This window comes from Ochlerotatus camptorhynchus, unplaced genomic scaffold (genome assembly GCF_037179485.1).
Source record: "Ochlerotatus camptorhynchus isolate MF236.1 unplaced genomic scaffold, CSIRO-AGI_Acam_v1.1 ptg000371l, whole genome shotgun sequence".
Classification (NCBI taxonomy): domain Eukaryota; kingdom Metazoa; phylum Arthropoda; class Insecta; order Diptera; family Culicidae; genus Ochlerotatus; species Ochlerotatus camptorhynchus.
Window position 1 is genome coordinate 1,037,373 of NW_027040859.1, and position 26,310 is coordinate 1,063,682.

General features: G+C 40.2%; 2 protein-coding genes across 4 annotated transcripts in view; one reads left to right on the forward strand and one right to left on the reverse strand.

The window, feature by feature from the left end:
* The window catches only part of LOC135710221 (uncharacterized), a 31,026-nt gene extending 11,299 nt beyond the window's left edge, over positions 1–19,727 (forward strand). Inside the window, exon 2 of the mRNA XM_065232743.1 lies at positions 18,547–19,727. Within this exon, the coding sequence (XP_065088815.1) occupies positions 19,103–19,705 (603 nt within the window). The 5' untranslated portion in view covers positions 18,547–19,102 and the 3' untranslated portion in view covers positions 19,706–19,727. The remainder of the gene's footprint in view (positions 1–18,546) is intronic.
* Positions 1–25,540, reverse strand: part of flfl (serine/threonine-protein phosphatase 4 regulatory subunit 3 flfl) — an 81,361-nt gene extending 55,821 nt beyond the window's left edge. For 2 of the 3 annotated variants that reach the window (XM_065232717.1, XM_065232714.1), the window contains exon 1: positions 24,725–25,540. The gene's annotated coding sequence lies outside the window, so the exon portion shown is untranslated. Of the gene's footprint in view, positions 1–8,306; positions 8,408–24,724 lie in introns of those variants that run through there. The other variant, XM_065232715.1, reaches the window with a different exon arrangement.
* Between the last annotated feature and the right edge of the window lie 770 nt (positions 25,541–26,310).

Below are 26,310 nucleotides of genomic sequence, written 5' to 3' on the forward strand. Positions count from 1 at the left end.
GAGAAATCGACGGCTAAAGCCATTGTTTACGAAGGCAATTACACCCCTTTGAAATGTTGACACTGATTAGACACTGACTCGATATGACGGAAATGAGCGCCCATGCCAAAGTAGTTATCTACCCATGGACATCCGAAAAAGTTATGGCTCTTTGAACTCTTTTGCAGAGAAAATAAAAATCGCGATGTTATACACTTATGTCCGGCACTGTACCTTTGGTACTAGCCGAAATAAGTGAGTCACACTCAAGGAAGAAGACGACATCTCAACATCTCATGTAGAGGCATGTCGAGCGAGCGACACGACAAACGAACCGACCCACCACACCGACACAAGGAGTTCGAACGAACCGAAGAAAAGCAAACAGAATGAACGATCTTGAATAGTCAGTGTAGTAGGCTGTGACGGGTGAGGGAAGTGAGGGAAGAAGAGTGACACAGAAAAAAAAAAACTTCTTCGATTACGTAGTTGCACTGCGTTGTTGTGGGTCCTTGACAGTTGCTGAGGAATGAGCGACGACTACTCGGTACTCGCAATGCGCAATGAGATTCTGTTTTCGTTCGTACAAGTTGGAAGTAAGCACAAAAGCACCGTTAGTTAGGAAAAGAAATAGAACCATTAAACCAATTGCCCAGTTTCATTTCGCAGAACGTCCAGCATCATGTGGTGGATCGATAGAAGTCGCCTTATTCAATTCTTTAAGGCAGTAAGGTTTCGTTAAAATATATAAATAAATGCTGCTGACCAAGTTGACGGAATTCCTGCTCTAAGTTGCTTTAAAATTACCCAAATGAGTTTAAAACCTCCAAAACAGCCTTAAAACTTTGAAATTACTTAAAGACACCAAAATGGCCTTAAAAGCTCTTTTATTAATGCTGAGTGAAAATGTTATGAATTTACAATTTCATTTTTAAAAAGTGTTAATTTGAAAGTACAGAAGTGATGTGCATTAAGTGAAAATTTTCAAATTCCTATCCGTTGCAAGTGGTGCCGACCGGTCTACCCTACGCGTAGTTACTCTCAGCTTAATTTACCTTTTCGTTCCTCTGTCTTCGATACGAAATATCCATCTAATTCAAGACCATTATTTCAAAACTGACTAAATACGTATTAATCAAGTATTGCACTACGGCTTGATTGAAAGTTGCAGTACATTATCAATGGTGTATATTTGCATCGATAATGTATTGGAGTGGGGCTTATCGTGTGTGAAAATAGCTTCGGAATGCTTGCGTTCTTGAAATGGGCTATTGTAGCTGCGGTAGAGCTGTCACCTTCTAACTCCCGGGTTCAAACTTCTTTGCATTCATAAGAAATGATTGCAGGCAGATTTTATCCTTAATACCACTGCCAGACAGTGGAATTTAGGCCAAGGGCGAATCTTCATTCTAATCTACGATTCCACATTTTTTTCCTCTGTTCGGGACCTAACACCACTGCGACCAGTAATTTGATCTATTGTAGTATACCCCGTGTCCTTAGTTTAGTGCATGTCGTATTACTCCATCACGATTGAGAAATTTTGAAGTATTCGATTTTTTTACAGTTGTCATTCTCGCATTTATCGCAAGGATCCTACTCTAATTGATAGGTTCCATTTATTTATTATTTTCGGAGTGTTGAAACACCCTCCAAAGGCGCGCCCCTTTGTCAGTCAAAATTGGATTCCTTGGCAACAAAATTAAGGAATGACACCGATAAGACCATGCATCAGAACCCTAGTCTTAACCACTTCAAACTAGGGAACAACTAATAGAAGATTAGCAATCACATAGATGAAGACTAACTAACTAATTTTTTCCTTGTTTCAAGATCATCCTCGGTGGACAAAGCCGAGTCTTGTCACCATCAACAAGGCATAAAAAGTAACAAGGACAAAGATATATTCCTTTGATTACTGAAAAATCCTGTTCCCCTAGTTTGAAGTAGTCAGGACTAGGAATCGGTGGTAGATCTTACATCACGTAACGTACCACGAAAAGGTGATCTACCTACGTTACGGGGCAACGATTCCACATACTATTAATAACCTTTTAAACATCAGAATGAATTGTGCATACCTTTAGGATCAACACACATTTTCAGGCGCAAAGTGGCAACAGGATCGAGCTGATAACGTTTCTTAATTCCAAAATCTGAAGACTGTTTTAAATAATATGTATAGGTAAGGGGCAGAAACAACGAACAGATAAACTACTTACAGCTTCTATTTATTAAATGCTTGATATTTAATGATTGCCAGCAACGCTGGCTGGACGTATCCTATGGCTTACCCTCCCTACTAACAACACCCTTCCCGTGACACTTATGAGGGGTCGTAGAGTTCTCTGCATCTCTCTTAAGTAAGTGTCGGACTAACATTCCTCCCCTTTCCCCACCAGATGCAAGGACCTGGCCAGGACAGCTCTGGTCTGTTGGAGGGAGACACATCCTTTATCTAAGAGGTAGTAATTAATCACAAATTACTATCTATCAGCAATGGATGAAGGTGGGTCTCCTTCTTAACAACAGTTTGGAGCTCGTACCACTTAGGACATTGTGCAACCTAGTTTAAGCTATGCTAAACGCTCTTTAATTAATGCTGAAATCTTCAAATCCATAATAGACTGAAAATGCTACACTGGCCTCAAAACTGCTGAAAACGCAACAACAATAAGGATTTTTTAATAATTACAGTTGAGTCGAAGGAAATCAAAACAAGGCGCATAGGTGCTCATAGTATTGGGCGATATTATTGTTGTCAAACATGTTTGGGGCGATTAAATAAGGGCGTATTCTGTCTGAACGTTCCACATTTACGGGCGCAATTCAAATATATGGTAGCGCAAAAAAAATGTTTTTACATATATGTATATACATATCAGTGGCGTCACGTAACCTCACTTTTTACCTATTCAACCACTTTCAAAACGATATTTAGGGTCATGTTTACATTCAATTCAGTTTCAAAACGCATAGGGTCTTCTAGTTTTACTGATTTGTATCCATTAGAACCAATATTGTTTTGTTTGTTTACGTAGATTGAGGTTAGGGCGACGCCACTGATACATATATTTGTATGTAAAAACGCCATTTTTGTGTAACGTAATATTTGAACGGGCCCAGCAATTACAAAGACAGCAGACATTTTCCTGGATCTTGAATTTGGTTCTGCGTTCGAAATCTTCAAAATTTGTTTAATAACTCTACACTGGACCCCTTTAATTGGTAAATTTAGCATCTATTTGATATCAGCACACAGACGTTCCTAGGCTATGGTGCCCATTTGGTCACTGTTGTTTTTGTGTTGATCCAAATACATAGTTTTGATAATATATTGGCTCATTCCCATTGTTATGATAAAAATTTGTTATATCAATGATAATGATCCTTCCTAAAACTTCACTTATTCGTAAGCGCCTGATCGAAGATATGACTTTTGCTATTGCCATATTGACTGTACTTAACTACTATACTAAATAAAAAGATTTATTCTACAACTGTAAAGCTAGTTGCCTTCCTAAGCGGACCCCCCGCGTCCTATCTGTTATTATACTGTTTGAATTTTCTTATTGAAATTCATTTCCCAAGTCACATTACAGGTTTTATCGCGGTTTTATAGCATTCTACAAGTCTAAATCATGGTCAACAGAACATTAATAAAACCAAAATTGTTACTTGGGTTGATGATTATGATATCTAATTAGACTAATTTAATAAATAACTGAAATCTCGATGAACATTACAAATGGTCCTATCTGCTTTGATCGATTCTCTTCATCGACTTTCTCTTTTCATAACCACTGCTATGCAAACAGATTTCGCGCTAATTCTACCACATAGTTTGATAAAGGAGGTTCTTATCTAGCGTCCAAAACGTCAAATACAACAGGGAAAGGTTTTGCAGCTGAGTTATTAACGAAAGAGAAAGTCGATGAAGAGAATCGATCAAAGCAGATAGGACCATTTGAAATGTTCATCGAGAAATCTCTAATCTACCAATCAATCATAACCCATGCTTTATTAAGTACCTGTACTTGTAATCTAAAATTTAACGTGTTTCAAGTACTTTTGACTTTGACTAACTTCAATGCTTCACTTTGAAGTTAGTTTTCTAGCTAATTTTTATATTGTATAGGGTATATCAAGAACAACATGTGAAAAGGGCGTATTAAGCTTTTTGTAAACTTCTTATGCCCTTTTCTCGCTACCCATATGACACCAACGCAACCCATTAACATTAGCGGGTAGGGTAAGCTTTCCCCTTACCGGTGATGTTGTTGGTTTGCGTGGGCGACCCTCGGTTGGCGAGAAAAGGGCCTACAAAGGTTTGTTTACAAAAAGCTTGTATACCCTTTTCACATGTGGCTCTTGATATGTAGTTGGACGCTCACTCGTTCCCACCACGAAAATACGTATGAGTATGTCACAATAGAATCACGCCACAGTGTAAATTCCGAGCCATAGTTCAAACACTGATCCCAAATCGAAATCAAAATGAAGCATATCAAGACCAACAATTGAAATGACCTTAACTCCATTTTGTAAACAAACCCTGTAAGGCAATTTTCTTGCGAACCAAAACCTTTATTCGCAAACGTAAACCACAATCGGGTAGGGGAGAATTTCCCCTACCTGTTCATTATGTTGGTTTGCCTTTGCGGACTTCGGTTCGCGAGAAAATGGCCTTACAAGGTTTGTTTACAAAATGGAGTTAAGGCCATTTCAATTGTTGGTCTTGATATATAAGATTAGTCACAATACCATGGTGTTTAACATTGTTCCCTGAGTAATACTTCAATGAAAACAACAATGAAAGCTTGTCACGCAAGTAGAAGGAGTACTGTTTGGCACTTTCTGAAATATTTCAATAGTAGTTTCTTAATTAGTTATCATCTATCATAGGACTATCACATCTAACATAATCAAAGGACGGACAGGAACAAAGTCGCGCCAACGAAAAGGAAATTCGGATTGTAAAGGAGCTGAAAAGTAAAGCAGTATTCTATGTGAAAGCAGACAAGGGCAACGCGGTCGTTATCATGGACAAGGACGACTACGACAATCAGATGACAACGAAGATTAACAACGGACCGTATAGACAGCTTCGAGTAGACCCCTTACATAACATAGTGAAAGGCGTGGAGAAAGCACTGAAATAGTGCAAATCAATATAAGGATATGGAGCAGGTCGTTTACGGGAATCCAATTCCATTCTACCCAGGATGAAAGGTCTCCCCAAAGTCCACAAACCGGGGAATGAAATGCGAGAGATCGTCTCTACAGTTGGTTCCCCCACCCACAAACTAACGAAGTGGCTAGTCACAGAGTTCCAGAGTGTGCCGAATCTGTTCTAGAGTAAAGCAGTTAGTAACACCCAGGAGGCCCAGCAACTACAATCTTCAGGAGACATCAAGGAGGACGAGATTATGGTATCTTTCTACGTCACAGCTCTTTTTTCCAGCGTACCGGTCAAGGAAGTGATCAACCATTTGGAGGACTGGCTATTAATACAACGAGATGATGCAGCATGGAGAAACAAGGTTCGGACGTACCTTAAGCTGATCCGCCTTTGTATGGAAGAGAACTACTTCTCTTTCCGAGATAAGCAGACGAAAGAAGCCCCAATGGGAAACCCCCCATCCCCCTTCCTGTGTGAACTTTTCATGGCCAACTTGGAGACAATCCTGAAGGAGAAAGGACTATTAACAAACCGTTGGTGGAGGTTTGTTGACGATATCTTCAGCGTAGTTAAACGGGAAGCCCTTCCACAAATTTTAGATGAGATCAACAGAATTCACAAAGATATCAATATCACTCACGAGGTAGAAAAAGACGGGAAACTCGCATTTCTCGATATTCTAGTCATCAGGGAATCGTCATCATCTTCTTCGCTTGAATACGAAATTTACAGGAAACCAACAAGCACCAAAAGAGTTATCCCCTATACTTCCAACCATTCGTTCCAGCAGAAAATGACCGCCTTCCACCACATGATTCATCGGATGCAGACTCTTCCACTCAGCGATACAGGAAAGGTTAAGGAATAACAGTACATCTTCAATACAGCGAAACTTAACGGATACAAGACCACAATCCAGGCAATCATTGATAAAAAAAACGATTCTACAAAGGAGATTATGTACAACCCTTACTCACCTGAACCCTTGAAACGAGTGTCCGTTCCATTTGATCAAGATATTACTTGTAAGCTAAGACCACAGTTAAAACAATTCGGATTAGATTTAGTTTTCACCAGTAGACATAACCAGTTGAAATCATTGTTAGGATCCACTAAAGACCCAGTCAATGTTTTAGGTAAAGCAGGTGTATATAAAATAAGCTATAATCATTGTAACAAAGTATACGTAGGACAAACCAAGAGAACTTTAGCAACTTGATATAAAGAACATATCCGGAGTGATTTGAGATTTGGACGTAATTGCTTTTGTAAACAAACACGTCAATCGCCGATTTCTCGTGAATAAAAGAACAATCTTGCAAACAAACTATACCAAATGATAGAGGAATCATACCTCTACCTCATAGTGTTATTAGTTTTCAAAATTGAGCTTTTATTCGCGATAAATCGGCGATTGACATGTTTGTTTACAAATACAATTACACCCAAATCTCAAATCACTCCGGATATAGCGGAGGTTAATAAGGCCAAAAACCAAGAGGAAAAAGGCCTAACATATGATTTCAAATCAAAGGTTGCAGAACACCTTAGAGGAGGACCACCAACAATCGACGGAGGACATCACGATTTTACGAACCGTATCTACACCATGGAAACTGGATGTTGCATAGAGCCTCGAGATCAACAAACAACGGATCAAGGAAACGGACACACATGACTACCTAGGGTACATAAACGAGTAAGCAGCGGATTTCCTGCTCCTACAGGAAATTAAATTTAAGTTTACCTAGCTTTTAAGTGATAATGTACCTGTGTTCGGTAAATGCGATGTTTTTCTTCAGTCGAGTATTAGTACAAGACACTGAAGAAGTCTGCACATTGCAGACGCAATACGCGTATCTGTCAAGGATAAGCAAATAAGGTAGTGAAATTAAATAGAAATTACGAATCCTTCTCTCTCTCTCTTCATACAGGTATTGCACTAAGACGCCCACATTCATCAGGATTCAGTTTCTTAATTGATTTTCCAGATTAACTTTTCAAATTCCCGTCCCGACTCCTTCCGTTTTTCCTGGTACAGATTCCATGATAATGGATGAATCCAGTGTACCTTGAGCCTTGACAATAATGACCTTTTTTAAAGGGCTTTTGAACTTTTGATCGAATCCCGGAGTCGAACTCTTCACCACCAGCTTGGTAAACCTTAGCTGAGTCGACGCATACGCACAGAAGCTGTTTGTAAACAATGACTTCAATCACCGATTTCTCGCGAATAAACATCCATATTCTCGTATTCGTTCGAACCGTAGTTTCCATAAAGAAAAGCTTTTTTGTATGGAAAATACGGTTCGAACGAAAACAAGAATATGGGTGAAAAGTTCAATTCCGCAAACTAATAACACAATCAAGTTTAAGAGTGATTTCTCTAGCAATTGGTATAGTTTGTTTCGGAAGCCAACTTTGTTAGCGACAACAATCGACGAGCCATTGTTTACAAAAGCAGTTACACCCAAAAATCGAATCACTCCGGAAATACATAACAAATCTATTTCTATCCGGTCACTCCATTTCACTGCACGTCAAGATGTTCACTTTTCACCCATTTGATCGATTAATAATTACAAGCCATTGCCATTCAAACCGTTCACACTCTTCACTCACATAACGCTAATTCCTGCTCAATGGGCACGTGCTCTTTGTTTACAAGCAATCCTCAATGGTGATATAAATTCGCACAACATACGAAACGTACCAACTTTAAACTTGCAAACATTATTGTGACCATAGTCGCCGAAGCCGAAACGCGTGCAACAACGCCTCCACCGAGAACACAGCTATTTTCAGTTTCGGGATTACTTGCGGCCGTCAGTCGCTCGACTCCGCCGTAATTTTCCTGTCATGCACCACGACGACGGCGAGCACAGATTCACACAAGAGCTAGCAAAGCTATTTTTTCGCCCCCAAGAGTCGTCGACAGGCGTCCCATGTGTTAGTGATTGGAGTTCGTGCATGTTACGAGAATACATTCATGCAACAACGACTACACTCCGTGGTTACAAACTTCTGCAAATTTTCGCGTCTTTCGCGAATTTTCATGTCACCAAAAACACTACTTTCCGCACTGGTTACCACATTTTCATAGAAGATACTGCTAGAGTTCTTATTTACTCCTTCAAAAACGTACTTTTCTACCCAAAAATATCACCAGAAACACTAGCAAAATGCGTAAAACTTTCAGATGATGTTTTGAATCGATGGGTTTGCTACGACTACAATCTCGGGTCTACTTTTTCACTTTTCAGCACGTCACATTCACACTGACACCGCTATGATTGAAATTGAATAGCTTTTGTTGCTGCTGCTGCTGCGTATACAAAACGTCAAAGAACAAGAGAGAGAAAAAAGCACGCAAGCAGCTTCACAAACACAAACCCACACACACCACACACTCACACGGTGAAGTCCATGGAGAACGATTTACACAACTGTACGGTAGTGGTGGTGGTAGTAGCGTTTCTGCAAACGATTTGGCAGTGCTGCCAGCTCATGAAATAACGAACCGATATGAAAATAAACATGAGCTGTTTTCGTGTTTACGTTATTTTTTTATTTAATATAATATGTTATATTATATGAGCGGAGATTTGTCGTTTTACTTGTTATTGAGATGTGATGTGACGATCTGTGCAATGATTATTTGTGTGAATGTTCTGCCTGATAAGCTGTTTTCCACAAGCATTCACAAACTAAGGCCGATGCCACCATAGGTGCGGAGAGCGAAGATATTCGAGGAGGCGAGCAAAGCGATTAAACGAATGTAAGGAGTAATATGTATAGATTATGGGAATTTCCACTATTGATATTATTCCTTGCTTTATTTTCAAGGCTTCGCCTCACTATGGAAGCGGCCTAACTATCTCCGAACTGCGAAAAACAAATCTACTTAAAAGCTAGATGCTACGACAATTTTGTTTTCACGCGATTTCAATTTGCAACCAAATTTAAATTTGCAACCAAATTTAGTGCAACTTGTTTAAAAAACAAATTGACGTTCTGTACACATCCTAAATGACAAAAATCGAAAAAAAAAACAGAATTGAGTGTTCTCTAAAATCCCTGTTAAATTCTCATACACACTTTGTTTTTTGCCGAGATTCGCACACCCGAGTTGACTGAGATCTAAGCAAACATGATGTTGTTTTTGCTGAGATTCAGCAAAGCATTTTCCGAGACTCAGCTATCAAATGCAGTGATGGAAAATTTCGCGAAAAATCACTATGAATCACGAACTTTTCCCTTGGTGAACTTCGTGAAATATCGCGAACTTTTCCAACACTGATCAAGTGTCACTTTTACTCTCAGTTAAACAGATTGCCGAGATTCGACAAAACAATTAAGTGTGTTAAGCCTCAGATTATATTTTCCTCAACGTGTATAGTTTTTTTAATAATCCACTTATTTGTCAAGGCTCAAATGCGTTAGCTTTGCGGAGCCGAATATTTTTTACATTATTGTGTGTGAATATCATTTTCTTACAACTAATGTTAGTAGAACGGGGGCCGATTACTCGCGGTTTACTCGAGATTAGGGATTACATTTATTGTTCATTTGGAGGGAGGACAAGGGAAAGCATTTTGAACTAATTTAAAACTTAAACGTAAAGGATGACTAAAACACGAAACATTAAACACATACATCAACAGCTTTAAGAAAGTCGTAAATAAGCTTCATAAAGTCGATATCACGGCAAGCCAAGACGTCTCTAATTGGCTTAAAGGGTTGTTTCCCTCGGACCCTAAGGGAATCACACAGAACGGATCTCGCCTCATGATGCAAGGAGCAGGACCAAACAACATGCTCGATGTCGTGATAACCGTTTCCACAGGTACATAAGTTGCTGTCGGCGAGCGTAATACGGAAGAGGTGGGCGTTTAACTAACAGTGATTGGACATGAGCCTGGACATTACACGAATAAAATCACGACTCATATCCAACCCTTTGAACCAGGGTTTGATCGACACCTGTGGGACAATAGAATGTAGCCATCTTCCCAGATCACCATCATTCCACTTTTGTTGCCAGTTGGCGAGGACTTGCTGACGAGAAATCGTGAAAAATTCGTGGTAGGCGATTTGTCGCTCGTAAATATCGCCTTCCATAGCGCCCACCTTGGCCAGCGAGTCCGCTTTATCATTGCCCGGGATAGAGCAATGAGAAGGGACCCATGCCAAGGTGATGACATGCGAGCTGTTTGATAAAGCACTCAATGACGATCGTATTTCCTGGAGGAAATACGCCGAGTGCTTTATCGGCCTCATTGAACGCATAGCCTCCAGGGAGCTTAGGCTATCCGTAAAAATGAATTAATGGTCAGGTGGAAGTGAGGCAATACGCTCTAACGTGTACGATATAGCTGCTAGTTCAGCAACGTATACCGAACACGGCTTTTGAAGCTTGTATGAGGCGCTATGAAGATCGTGGAATACTCCAAAACCAGTGGAAGCATTTATCACCGACACATCTGTGAAAAATCTCTTCTTGGTGGGGACGTGGCGGTATTTGTTCGCAAAAATAGTTGGGACAATCAGGGAACGGTGAGGCTCTGGAATTCCTTGAATCTCCTGCCTCATTGTGAGATCGAATCTCACGGAAGAACAACTGAAATGAGGGGAGACAGCGCGATTGGGGTTGTACGAGGAGGGGCCGATGTCCAGAGTCATATGTACTCGTAGTACAAGCTCATGAATCGTGTTTGAGGATTCCGCTCTAGCAGCTTCTCAAAGTTTTCGATCACCAGCGGGTTCATGACTTCACAGCGGATGAGGAACCGGAACGATAAATCCGCAAAACGATTTGTTAAGGGGAGGACGCCCGCAAGAACTTCAAGACTCATGGTATGCGTCGATTGCATACAACCTAGCGCGATTCGAATGCAACGATATTGAATCCTTTGGAGCTTCAATATGTGCGTCCCCGCCACCGATTGAAAGCAAAAACTACCGTACTCCAAAATCGAGAGAATGGTGGTCTTGTAGAGTCTTATCAGATCTTCCGGATGGGCTCCCCATGAAGTGCCGGTAATGGAACGAAGGAAATTGATTCGCTGTTGGCATCTCTGCCTCAGATACGCTATGTGTTTTCCCCAAGTGCACTTGGAATCGAACCAGACACCTAAATACTTAAACGACATGCTGTGAGTGATTGTTCTACCCATAAACGTGTATAGTTTGAAATCTGTTCCAATCGCTTCTTGAGATTTCTTTCCTATAAGAATCCCTTTATATATTTGATGAGAGTTCCTCATAGCAAACAATTATTATTAAAAGAAAGCGCTTTCAAGCCCAACAAAAATACACACATAGATTGTTTTGCCGATATTGGCACCACCGAGCTGCTCGGTATTTATTTTTGCTGAATGCTCAGAAAATTACGCAGAAATGGTCCCCTTTGGTTCTAGCTGCTATAAGGCATGTTGGTCGATTTCAATATGTCCAATCAACTATCAAAAGTTGTAATTAAAATTTACCATAATTGCTTGGAAAATCTTCACATCATTTCTTCTATGCATAGATTTATGCAAAATTCTGAATGTACATAATGTTTATTAGCATATATTATATAACACTGAGAATGGTTATAAACTCGTGCAGGGTTACTTTATGGGTTTATGGAATCATAAGATATGATGATATTTTGTATTTGTAAGTAACAAGAAACGGTTGTAAAGATTGTGTTTGACCTATAAACCTGCCTATTTCGCTTTATAAGAGTCATAGTAAGCGATTCTATCATTTTCTATTATCCATTCTACATTCTTTGCGAACAGCGATCAGAAAATCGTTGATTGTAATTCTTTGAAAGCAAAGCTGGCAGGCAACACATTCCTTATAACCACTTATTATAACATACAAATACAAAATATTATTATAACAAATTATAATTTCATAATACCATAAAACATAGTCTTTATGCCAAATTAATTCAAGTAACCCTAAACTGAAAATTTGCTATCTAGAAATCAGTATCAACATAATTACTCCAATCGCACTTTTTTCCCAGCCCCACTTTTCCAATCTAATCGAACACAAAAGATTGTTGAGATTAAATTATGATCGGCAAAAGATCATCAGAACGCATTTCTGGTACTGAAAGATTGGAAATTTCTAGATTGATAAATCTGGGACTTGAAAAACACTGGGAGCCGGAGACCAAATTTCAAGAACCAACTTCGAAACATTCACAGGACTGATTTCTTCACAATACTAGGAATTGAATTTTTGAATTTGAGCTTTCGAACAAGAAAAGCTCTGAAACAACTCACAAATAAAATAATTTCCATATTTTGGTAGATATGATCTCGAACATCATCATAGATAATTGCATACATCTCAGATTTATTTCATTTTTAAAAATCACTACATTACTAAATTTTCAAGATCGTGAGATTTAAAAAAAAAACAGATCTCTAGCAGAAAAAAAACTAAAATTCAGCGACCAGAAAGCTCTCAAAGCTTTGAAACTTCAGTGTTTTAATTACAAATGTTAATACACAGTCTGGGACTTAATTTGAGAAAGGTCTGAAAATTATGGGACTGTTTTTCGACATCTGATTTAAAGATGTCATGAAAGTTAAATTATAACACTGTGGGACTTACAAAAAGAATCAACCAACAAACTGAAAAAAAATATGAACAGATTCAGCAACTCGATTCCCTGATAATTTAAGGATTTTCAAGTTGTTGCTACCATCTTCTAGGAAGTTTATTTTTTATCGAGAGTTTACCAACTTCAGTTCTAATAGGCTATTATCAAAGATAAATACTAAGATGAAACTGTCGGAAGAAAAACTTTCTATTTTAGTGTCCTCTTTCACGGTCCCTTTCATCCAATGACTACCCCTTGTATTCAAGGTAATTATGTGGTTTTCCTCCCCCGTCGGTAGAGATGAAATTTTGCTCTCATTTTTATCAAAACAAAATCACCAAAATCAGAGATGTCCCATTTTTTAATTACTCGAATATTTTTTTTTTGATCGCTGTGCTGCCATTTTTTCTACCAATGAGAGTGCAGCACGTTTGAAACGATCGGTGATGATCCTTTGGAGATGTTAATGCTTATATCGGCATGAGATAACCGAGGATATAACCGATTACAAATATTTTACTTTTCGGTTCGTTAATCGATTAATCGATTATTCGAATGAAAATCGGCCATCACTAGATGAATGTGAAACGTCATTTCAAATATAAGGACTGTACATAAATATTGATACAATTTGAAAGGGACCGGGGCTAATCACAAATTACGTCCCCACGGTAACTGAAATAAACACGAGTGATCACCGGTTGCTATTATGCTATTATGGTAGGTGAGCCAGTTTTGGCACTAGTTAGTAAGCATATTTAATATTCACTATTATAAAATAGAAACCCCCAAGTTATGTACCAACTGATACCATTGAATTGAAGTTTTTAGTAACAATAAAACGATGAGAAATTTGCGTCACAATATTCTAAAATATAGATTTTAAACATCTAGCTCCAGCACCAGTTTAGACACTTTTTGTCTAAATTTGGAATATTGCCGCAAGAGCTCAACGCAGATGTCGCCACTGCATGATGATGATATATGACAGACTGCACATAAAATTCGTGAAAATTAGCATTAAATCTTAATTTTCATCAATCCTGCGTAAAATCCTTCCAATATAACATTCGAATTGAAGAAGAAAACGTTTTTACGATCAGACTGATGTGCATCTTTGACTTTTCCAGGTGAACTTTCATAAGATATATTCATTTCATTTCACGGCTCCATCAATGCTGCATCGTAAATATGATGGTAAACAGAAGTAAATTGCTCAATTACTCAAAATAAAGATGATTTGTCATCTTGTTATCACTTTGAAGACCATCTAGCACCATTTAATAGTATGGAGCGTGTTGAGTAAATCAAGTTCCGGTGCGTTTTCCGTCGAAAATTGTGAGTATCAATATGTTTGCTTAAAAAAGGTCAAAATGAACATTTATTGAATAATGGCGTCCTATACAACCAATTCTCTATTACCACCGGCATGATACAACCTTTCCTAAGTAAATTCACTTAATTTCCACTTTCATCTTAGTGAAAATCGCACATATTCACCATTTTCTGAAAAATGCAGCTGCGCAGGAGGACCTCTCCCTGTGGGTGCAAACTTGTTATGCATAGTTTGCCATGAAAACATCTCCGATCCATACCGAAATAATAACAGTTAGTTTGCAAACACGTTTTCTTACACGATTCAAGCAAAAGTTTCCACGGGAAATTATTAGTTTTTCTTTATAGACCGATTTGCCCCAAAAATCGTCTGTTTTACTTGGAAAATTTGGAAACTATCCTCCTTCTAGTAGTTCTCACTTCGAAATGTAGGAGGCGAAAGCTTGGAAAAGTTTCACTGCAAGACGCCAATTGGGCCTAGGTGTTCTAGTTTTTGGCCTTAGTGATTTTTTTTTCCAACGGAGCATTCTTCTATTGCTAACAGGTACAATGACATCCCGCTGTTCTGGAAACAAACTCAACATGATTCTCTAAGATCATCCCACTATGGTGGCCACTCAAAATCCATATGGAAGGTACAATATTCATATTCCCAAAGGATGTTTCTACATGAAATATAAGGGCTCATCCATGTCACACGACAATGATGAAAAATCACCCGCTCGCCCATTAGACATAGTTCATCCTATATCTTATGCATTGCTTCTCACTGATTTCTAATCTACCTTTCTCCTCTTAGAGTACATACTTAATTCGTGGTCCCTAAGCAGTACAAAAGTTCAGTCTAGACCTGGCTTTTGAGTAGAAGATTTTGGATGGTCTGGATAGTAGAAATAAGCAGAAAATCAATTAATCAATCAACCAATCACTTAATGATTGATTATTTATTAAAGATCATTCCACACATACACACATTTGAAATTTATGTACAGCACAGCAACTGTCGTTGTTTGTCACGAGTGTCCTGATGGGAAAATGCGAATCCTAAAACAGTCCTTCCGGCTGGTCGAATCCGATATTGTCTTCCTCTCTTCAATGTAGCCAATCTCCAATAAAATGGGCCACAGCACGTGGAGTGAACTGAGCACCTCGTCCTGTCACAACTGATGATGATAATTGTTGGGAGGACCACCCTACGAACCAACTCATCTAATTGCCGGTGGGCTCACCGTTTGACATACCCTGTCAAAGCGATCGACGTCTATCGGGGTATAGACAAGGAAGAGAGAGATCAGTCCATCGCCAGTCTTGAGACACTTAAAACCAAGCCATTAATAAATTTTGTATTTTATTATTTGAATAAAGTTTTAACGTAAGGGGCTGTTCATTAACTACGCAGACAGTTTAGGAGGGGGAGGGAGTTGGTAATTATCCACGGCCCATACAAATTTAAAAAAAATTGTATGGACAATTCTAAAGGGTTATACGGTCAAAATTTGGTCAATATCAACTTGACGTATTTCTTTCAATTTTGCATTTAAAAAACCTGAACACCCCTCATTTAGAAGGTGTGTGTGTGTAGAATGTTGCTCCTATTTTGATTTTGGAATTCACTCTTCAGTTGTCAAAATGCCGTCCAAGCAAGAAGAGCAGCGTATCAAAATTTTGCTCGCGCATCACGAAAATCCGAGCTACTCGCACTCAAAGTTGGCAAAATCGCTAAAAGTTGCCAAATCAACCGTTACAAATGTAGTTAAAGTGTTTGGGGAACGTTTGTCGACAGCCAGGAAGTCTGGATCGGGGGGAAATCGAAAACCGGAAGCCGCTGAGACGACAAAGAGAGTTGCCGGTAGTTTCAAGCGAAACCCTAACCTCTCTCTCCGAGATGCCGCAAATAAGCTGGGTGTATCGTCTACAACCGTGCATCGAGCCAAAAAACGAGCCGGACTATCGACTTACAAGAAGGTAGTGACTCCAAATCGCGATGATAAACAAAATACGACGGCCAAAGCGCGATCCCGGAGGCTGTACACGACGATGCTGACGAAGTTTGACTGCGTGGTAATGGACGACGAAACCTACGTCAAAGCCGACTACAAGCAGCTTCCGGGACAGGAGTTTTATACGGCAAAAGGAAGGGGAAAGGTAGCAGATGTTTTCAAGCACATGAAACTGTCAAAGTTCGCAAAGAAATATCTGGTTTGGCAAGCCATCTGTACCTGTGGCTTGAAAAGCAGCATTTTCATAGCTTCCGGGACTGTCAACCAAGAAATTTACGTGAAAGAGTGTTTGAATAAACGTCTGCTGCCTTTCCTGAAGAAACACGGTTGTTCCGTACTGTTTTGGCCGGATTTGGCATCTTGCCATTACGGTAAAAAGGCCATGGAGTGGTACGCCGCCAACAACGTGCAGGTGGTTCCCAAGGACAAGAACCCTCCCAACACGCCAGAGCTCCGCCCAATTGAGAAATACTGGGCTATTGTCAAGCGGAACCTAAAGAAGACCAAAAAAACTGCTAAGGGCGAGCAGCAGTTCAAGGCAAACTGGCTTTCTGCGGCGAAGAAGGTGGACAAGGTAGCTGTACAAAATCTGATGGCAGGGGTCAAGCGTAAGGCCCGGCAATTCGGATTTGGAAAAGCGGAAGCCTAACTGAATATTTTTCCTGAATTTTATACTAATTGAACTTGAAAAAGAAATTTAATTTGATTTTTTAAATAAACGATTTCACCGATTTACACGCGTTTTCCCTTGACCAAATTTTGACCGTATCACCCTTTATATAGAGCTGGAACTAGGGAGTAACAGCTTTTGTAAATAATGACTCGCCCCATAACGTGGGTAGATTACCTTTTCGTGGCACGTTTCGGGATGTAAGATCTACCACCGATTCCTAGCCCTGATTACTTCAAACTAGGGGTACAGGATTTTTCAGAAATCAAAGGAACACATCTTAGTCCTTGTTACTTTTTATGCCTTGTTGATAGTGACAAGACTTTGTCCACCGAGGATGATCTTGAAACAAAGAAAAAATGAGTTAGTTAGTCTTCATCTATGTGATTCCTAATCTTCTATTCGTTGTTCCCTAGTTAGAAGTGGCTAAGACTAGGGTTCTGATGCATGGTCATTATCAGCGTCTTTCCTTAATTTTGTTGCTAAGGTATCTAATTTTGACTGACAAAGGGGCGCGCCTTTGGAGGGTGTGTTAAGTTGAAACACTCCGAAGGGTATAAATAGCAAAACCTATCAATTAGAGCCGGATCCTTGCGATAAATGCAAGAATGAACACTGCAAAAAATTCGACTACTTCATAATTTCACAATAGTTATGGAGTAATACGACATGCACTAAACTAAGGAAACGGGATTGTAGATCAAATTACTGGTCGCAGTGATGTTAGGTCCCGAACAGAGAAAAAAAAGCAATGACTTCTCTCGATGATTTCTTGAAAGTCATGGTTCTCCTTGATAAATCGACATCACCATCGAGTAGAGGAAGGCTTCTCCTACCCGATGGATATGTTGGTTAGTGTAGGCGTGCCTTGATTTCCGATAAATCAACAATAATAATTCCAGCTCTATCTAGAATTGTCTACGCAGGTGGAAACTCTACATAGTTAATGAACAGCCCCTATATTGTTGTCTAAATCAGCGGTGCATTTAGGGAGAGGAGGGGCATAGTGAGCAACCCGCAGTTTGGCTCTGGATCTCCAGCTGCATGAAACAAATCAACTGGTAGTAGGCTCAATATCATTATGATTTTGATCCTACCACCAATCAATTTGTTCCGAACGGCCGGAAGTCCAAACTGGTGCACGGGATGCTCACTATGCCCCTCGTACCCCTATTACAACAATAATGATTCCTACAAAGATATTCAAGCTTGAGGCTTGACCTTGAGGCGGTTACCATCGGTGTCAAGCAATTCATAAAGTTCGGTATTTCCCAGCAGCTTGCACTTCGCAGCAACAACACGGACGGCCAACATATAAACGTAGGGCGAAGCCCAACTGGTAAGTCACTCAACACATTCTGTCGAAATTAGATTCGGCACAGCTTGGGCGACTTTTATTATCCTATGAACACAAAACACCAAAATTTTGCACACCCGTCACGTAATCCTTGCGATTTCAAACCAAAACATTCATGGAGTCAGACATACCGGATTACCGGGATGGATATTTTAGAAACAATCGAAGCTTGCTCTATGACCGGCACGATCCACACACTGACAAAAAAGATGACCCAAGACTGGTGTGCGGAGTGACCTACCTCTTGGCGAAGCCTCATCACGATCAACCTTGACGACACGGTAAAGGGTTTCCTTTCCGGATGTTGTTGAAAGCTGAAAATTTATGACCTGGACCTACCACAACCTACACACTATGATGCACCAGTTTTTGGCAGCAGTATGAAATCATGAAACAAAGTGGAAAATGGTATTAAAGGGTGTCCACGATGAAATTGCCACACTATGAAATTGCTCTAACTTTTTAACCGTTGGGTAGAATTTAATGAAAATTTGGGTGGATTTAGTTCATAGTGCATTATTTACATCCTGCAAGTTTTAAAGTCCTGTGATCAAAACTCGCGGAAATGGAGTCGAAAAAACAGCTCGTGCGTGATAAAATCTTGCGCATTCATCACGACAACAAGGATCTCTCGCATCGTTCCATCGCTAAAACGTTGGGAATCGCGAATTCCACGGTGTCGCGAGTGATAAAGCGGTTCGAGGAACGGTTGACAACCGATCGGAAGCCCAGAAGTGAAGGAAAAAGTATTCCGTACAACATCAAAAATCACAACCGCGTAGTTGGGGCCTTCAACCGAAATCCGAACGCCTCCGTTAGGGATGTGGCTAAGAAGCTGCACCTAAGCCGAAGTTTTGTCCAGAAGGCCAAAACTAAGGCTGGGCTTCGAACGTTCAAGGTACAAAAGGCCCCTAATCGCGACGAGTAGCAGAACAAGTCCGCCAAAACCCGTGCCAGGAAGTTGTACCTCAACATGCTGACGAATGTTGAATGCTGCATCATGGACGACGAAACATATGTGAAGGCCGACTTCAAACAGATCCCCGGCAACCTGTTTTTCACGGCCAAGGATAAGTTCAGCGTTCCGGAGCATGTCCGCACTCAGAAGATGTCCAAATTTGCGAATAAATTCCTGGTTTGGCAAGCCATCTGCACGTGCGGGAAGCGGAGTGCACCTTTCGTGACCCAGGACACGATGAACGGACAGGTGTACATAAAAGAGTGCCTCCAGAAGCGGCTGCTTCCTCTCCTGAAGGCCCACAACGTCCCAACAATCTTCTGGCCGGATTTGGCCTCATGCCACTACTCCAAGGACGTGCTGAAGTGGTATGCGGACAATAAGGTCAATTTCGTGCCGAAAATGTTCAACCCTCCCAACACTCCGGAGCTCCGCCCCATCGAGAAGTACTGTGCGATTATGAAGCAGCACCTTCTTAAACGACCTAAGGTAGTGAAGACAGTCGAGGAACTGAAGAAAGTATGGGTTTACATGCAAAAAACGGTTGATTCACAGGTTGTGCAGAATCTTATGGCCGGGGTTAAGGCCAAGGTGCGGGCATTTGCGTATGGACTGTAAATAAAATACGAGTAAAATGGTAAAATGAAGTTTAATAGTTATTTCTCAATCCCTGAAAATTTGATGGCAATCGGATGAAAACTCGAATTTTGCGAATCAATTTTGTGTGTGGCAATTTCATCGTGGACACCCTTTACTTCGTATTTTGTGATTATAATCGAACTTCACGTTTCACGTTTGTGCATAAAGATCATCAACATGTTGCATATTTTGGTAAAAATGTCACGAAACAGAAGGCCCGATTTTTAGCCGTACAGCTAAGAAAGCGACCTGCTTAGAGAAGCATTATTTGGGAGTCAATTTAATGCTACTTATGAATGGAAATTTTGCCTTTAACCGAAGACATCATATCAAGAAGACTGGCAACTCTTCTATTTTCTCATACGAACGCTATGAGACAAGTACAATCGCGTCATCTGCCGCCCAAAAGTAGAAATACTCAGAGGGAGAGATAGGCGGAGAAAACAAAATACAATTCGGCAGCAGGGATAAATTCGGCAGTACCTAAATTATCTTGCAACCCTAGCATTTCACATGACTTTTATTTTTGATTCGATTTACGTGCAAAATAATAATTGATTGCATCGCAATATTTCGCACATTTCTTGGTGCCATTAATTAACCAACGAAGATCAATTAATCAATAGAATTAATTAACCAACGAAGATCAATTAATCAATAGAGTTAGAATATTGTTTTGAATCCAAAAACTAGTTGAATTTTAGAAGCACACGAAACATAAAGGTGATTGAATTTCTGTTCGATTTCAATACTCTCAAATTTATTCTAGTGAGAATAAGAAATCCTCGGAAAAATTCTGATGGAATGTTCGATTGGCTCAGATTTAGACAGTTCATTTGGCTCAAACCATTGTCTCCGCCCATCTCTCCCTATGAGTATTTCTACTCAAAAGTAAATGCTTCGAACGAATTTGAAAGCAAAGATTACATCCTCAGAAGAAAGGTTTGTATATTTGCTCATTTTTACTATGCGTTGCTTCCACCTTCACTCAAGTGCAGCTCTACTGTATCTGTCGCTTGGATTCTGCCAAAGTTGCCAGTCTTCTTGATATGATGTCTTCGCTTTAACTCAATACATCTGGCTGTGCTAAAATACTAACAGACGACTCGAGCTGTAGTGCCCACTAGGGCACTGTAGCTTTCCAGCTCGTATTGTGATTACATACTCAGGTACATGTAGACACAAGACATAAGATATCAAAGAAAAAGGCTTAAAATTTACATTGAAAGTAATCCGGATTTGATTTCCCTTTTCAAATGTTACGCGTTACAAATGTTACAATTGAAAAGTGCACTTTTTAGTCGTATTTCCTAAAGTATGTGGAATAGAGATGGAATGTACATTATTTAATCTAACTAGTTCAGTCCAATTTAAGAGTGTATTGCGGCAAAACCATGATTCCGAGAAGAATTCCAAGGGAATCAAATTCTCAGAATAGTTCAAAGGGTTATTCTAAGGAGAGTTTCAATATATCTGTTTTCTGATAAGAATTCTCGATGACCATTTGAAAAGGCCATTGACTAACAGCACCATCTGCTAGAGGAAGTGTGGATTACGTATATAGTGGATTACGCGGGAGTCTTGAGATTCGTGAGAAATCGACGTTTAAAGTCATTTTTTACGCGTAGCTCATTGGCCCCTTTTAAATATTTGTCTATTATTCCATTATTCCGTGAAAATTCTGAGAAGAATGCAATGGTTTCCAAATTAAAGGTCATACCAAGAGATTTCTGAGGAATATTCTGCTCATAAAAGTATAAGTCACACCCTTGCTTGATTTCATGTTCAAATGGGAACTGTAATGCATTTATGGGTAGTTTTCTCCTATAAAAAATGTAGAAATTAAAATAAAAATTCCAGGGTGTCCATTCGAATAAAAATTATAATTCCCGGTTTTTCAATAATAAACCCAACTCAAACATCACATCTGCCTTAAACAACTACTACCTACTACTTTGTAGAAATAAAAAAAAAATGAGATGAGATTTGAATTAACAAGTTGATCTAGATCTCTGAAATCTCGTGGAATAAGGATTCGTAAAAAAGCAATGATTCTCATTGCAAAAAATGAGCCAAAATCTTGTTTTGGTACGTCGGAAAAAGCATATATCAATACAAGAGACCTGAGCAGGACAAACGCAGTATTAACAGTTCTTCAAATCTTCCTGGAGTTTCGATCTTGAAGTTCTATAAGCCAAATAACATTTTGTGGAATACAAAGATGTGTTACCAAAATATCTATCGTTCTCCAAATTGTTCTGGAGATATTTTACATGTTTACTCATAATCGCAAAACAGTGCAGGAACTCAACGATGAGTAAATTTGCTTCACGTATTCCTGTGGAAAACCAAAAAAAATCTGCCGGAAAATCAGGAACATTGACGAAAATTTTATTCAGTCTAGGAGTAGTACCAATAGACTGAGTGAATCCAATCTTTACTTTCCTTATATTCGGGATTTTTGTTTCCTGGAAAAACATGAGGCAAATTTACTCACCGCTGAGTTCCTGCACTTTTTGCGATTTATGAGTAAACTGAACTTAAATTTGAATTTATCTCATTGGGCGTGCAGTTAAAAAGTGAGGTTACGCTTTCTTGCAGATTACAATTCTGCCCCTTCGTAGTGTTTGGCCGATCCACCTCCACTTACGCTCCCGAATTTCTGTTGATATCTACGATGCAATTTGGCATTCTAGATCCAGTTGTGAGAATATCAAGCATGAATTAAATACCCACGGCATCGGTTGATAAAGACCTGCAACTTTTCAGTATTCTCCGCACAGATTTCACGTTGGAGTTAGAAAAGTCGAGTACGGTTACTAACCTGGTTTGATCTCCAAATCTCGATTACTTTTTCGAAGTGACGTATCAGCTGTTGTAAACGATGCATTTGATCGTCGGTTTGGCGTAACTGGTAGCTCGCCACGCATACTAGAACATAAAACTACCATCAAATAGGGGAAATCAATACCAACAATTGAAGTGGCCTTAACTCCATTATGTTAACAAACCTTGTCAGGAAATTTTCTCGCGAACCAAAACCTTCATTCACAAACCTAAACCACAATCGGGTAGAGGAAAATTTCCTCTACATGTTCATTATTTTGGTTTGTCTTTGCGGACTTCGGTTCGCGAGAAAATAGCCTTACAAGGTTTGTTTACAAAATGGAGTTAAGGCCATTTCAATTGTTGGTCTTGTCAATTTCCCCTACCTGATAGTGGTGTTAGTATGCGTGGACGAGATACCAGTTACGCCAAACCGATGATCAAATGCATTGTTTACACAAACTGATACGTCCCTTCGAAAAAGTAATCGTGAAATATTTCGTGAATTCACAAAGACAGCCTGACTGTTTAGCTTGCCAGCTACTAAAAATTGGAAAGGTTGTCCAAGTTTACATCCCACGAGTTGGTCTTGTTGTCGTTAATGATGAGACCTGCCGCAGAGGAGCGTTTAGCACCTACAATGATCTAGTCGATTACGATGAGGAACAATAGCGGTGATAGTATATGTCCTTACTTCACACCAACGACTATAATATCCCGATAGTGTTGGACAAGGCTCCGTTATGCAGGACTTTGCACATGGAAGCCTTTTACTGCGCTGACGACTGCCTTGAGGTTGACGATTGTATCCGAGACTCCCTTGAGTCTCAGGGTACACCACACATACTTGTGATTCGTGATTGAGTCGTTGAAAACTACTTTTAAGTCAATGAATACCAAATACATGAACCTTGGAATAATCATTCTTTGACCTGGTACAGGACACCGAGCGTGGTCCAAGCAATGCCTCGATCTTCTCTTATATGATGAAACGAGATTAATAGCGAATTTGTTTTTGATGCAGTTCCAACCTGGATCGGGTATCAAGATTGGGTCTGCTGTCTGTCAAACGTCAGTGTGAACGTGTCTTTATAACCTGGGTCGGGTTGAGATTCACACTGCCAATAAGCTCGGGTTCACCTGGATAATAAACAAATTCGCTATAAGTTCCCATCCAAGGTGACGCCAGCGACAGAAAGGATTGGGTACTTCAATGGTGGTTTCCCAGTCTGAACATCCCTGAAGAAGCTTGTGGATTCCATCAATTCGGTTTCCATACATCGAAGGAGCATTCAAAGCATCTTGTGCGTATGCATAGTTTCGGTTCCAAACTTTGCTCCAACCCGTTTCCTCGATTTAATAACTTCCAAATCTAAATACCTATCAATTTCAACACTGTATCGACCCTACGATACCAATCGACGGCAACACTTGAGCACCAACACGGATTGGAATCGATCGCGGACGACGGCGACGGGTCTTCCTTCTTCAGGTCACATCTACCGTATCATTATAGACAAAACCGATTCATCATCACCGTTTCTTTCTGACCGCTCTGGCTGTGGCTCTTGCTCTACATTGAGGAGGCATAGCTCGCAGCAGTTCACTTCCACCATTACCGCTGCTTGCCGTGGTTGACTGACTGCTTCTCCTGCTACTACTCTACCGATGCGATGTAGTATGACGGCGCGGTGGCGGCGATGAAGCATTGCCATTGCTGCCAGCGATTTGATGATGCTATTCGTCTCTTCAACCGTGCTGGTGTTGGTGACGGAGATGGTAGTTTTACAGCGTGGTGATAGTGGAGTGGAACTCCGATGGAAACTGAATCGATGGGTCGGTTGGCTGGTAGTAGTGGTGGCAGTGGTCCAACGGGTGACGAAACGAAAGAAAAAGAAGACTGAAAACAGTACCCCGGAGAAGCAAAGCGGCAAGAACAAGAGAGGGAATATGCGCTCCTCAATGGAAAAAAAATAACAAGAACACTAATAACAGCACAGAAAGAGGAATCGCTGCGCGAAGAGCAGAAGGTGAAAGAAGAAGGAATCTCCAATAATGGGGAGCTTTGGCAGCAGCCAGCCAGCCACCAGAAAAAAAAATCGCAAAGTCTCGACTCCCTGCGGCAAACGAGCTTTACTATAATACTTGCATAGGTAAAATCGTGATACTCACCTGAAATTTGAACCAACCAATCCTCTTCAATTCCGGCTGCACATCGATGAACGACGTCCTTTTCTCTTGGCAGAAAATATCAGTAATATATTACGGAGCGCGTAATGAGAAAATTCACCAACAAAAAAAACCTTATTCCGAGGCCAAATTTTCTTCTTTTTCCTCACGTACACCACTGCGTTTTCGATCTGGAATCGAAACTTGAATCACTCTTTCCGACCAAAAACGGAATATTTTTCACGCCGGCAAATGAGAACACAGCAAAGGGGAAAACACCAACCTACTCTCGGCAGGAATAGAAGCGACGTTTTCTTCCGGCCGCACAATCCGGCCTTCCCGTCTGGCCAAGGGCGGTTCGTAAAGCTAGCGCTACCGCTACGAGGCACACACAGAATCTTCTTCTTTTCTTCTGCTTGCAAACCCGAACTCCGATCGACCGCAGCAGCAACTTGGTCCGGTAGCTGGCAGCAGGAAAGGTGAAACTCTTTTTTCACTCACCAAGACCAAGGGGGAAGAAAAGAAAGAAAAACTACGAGCACTCGCACTTCCGACCGACGATGAAATTCAAATTGCCTTCCAGGCGGCCCCACAACACTTCAGCGCACTTTTCAACTTCGTAACGGTATCCGTACGCTTTTCACACTTCCGGTGGAGTCGTATTCGCTGGCTAGCAACTATTTTCCGCAGCAAAATTCGCTCACTGACGTGCTCGCGAAACTCGGATCACAACATACATCGCCATCTTGGATTCTAGTCGACTCGAGTGTGAAGCTTTTGCTGCTTGCCTTGCTTACGCTTGCTGGCTGCCTGGCTGACGGCTTTTGTTGAGAGAAAATTTTCGATTTCAAAAAAATTAGCGCACACACACACACGCGCACTGTGATGGAGACCGAGTGCCACTCCTCTCGCTTTAACTAACGGACTCGACCCTTACGGCAGAGCGAGATGCACCACGAATAACAAACAGCACGAATCGAGAGGAAAAGCTTTTCAACTTAACGAAGCTTGATTGCTCCGAAGGAGAGACGAATTTTTCAGATTTAACGCGCGAGGGCATTCTGAACGGTTCACATCCTTTTTACACTGTAAGAAAACAAAAACTCAGGCTGTGTTCCATTTGGTGAATTTTTACTTAAATTTGACAGATGGAAAATTTTCAAATAAACCTGCTATTCCAGCAGACTTATTTCTGACAGACAAGGAATAAATTTTGACAGACGCTTTCTCGAAAATCGGCCGATCAACAACAGAGGGATTTTCGAACATCTTAATTTATTTTCGAAGTGTCAAATCTAAGTGAAAATTTTCCAAATGGAACACAGCCTCAGTATCACGAAAACCATACACGGAGAAAAAATACTACCCAAAATTTGAGTTCTTTTTACTTAATATTGACTTCAGCCTCTCACTTGCACTCGTTATTGTTATCAAAAAAGGAACGAGAGATTCGACCCAACGATATAGTTCAGCCCAATAATTTACTTTTGAGTAAATTGCATCTTCTTAAATTTACGTGAATTAAACTTAATTTTGGGTAGAATATACTTAAGAGTAGGTAATTTTTTTGCCGGTGTTAAATGGAAACT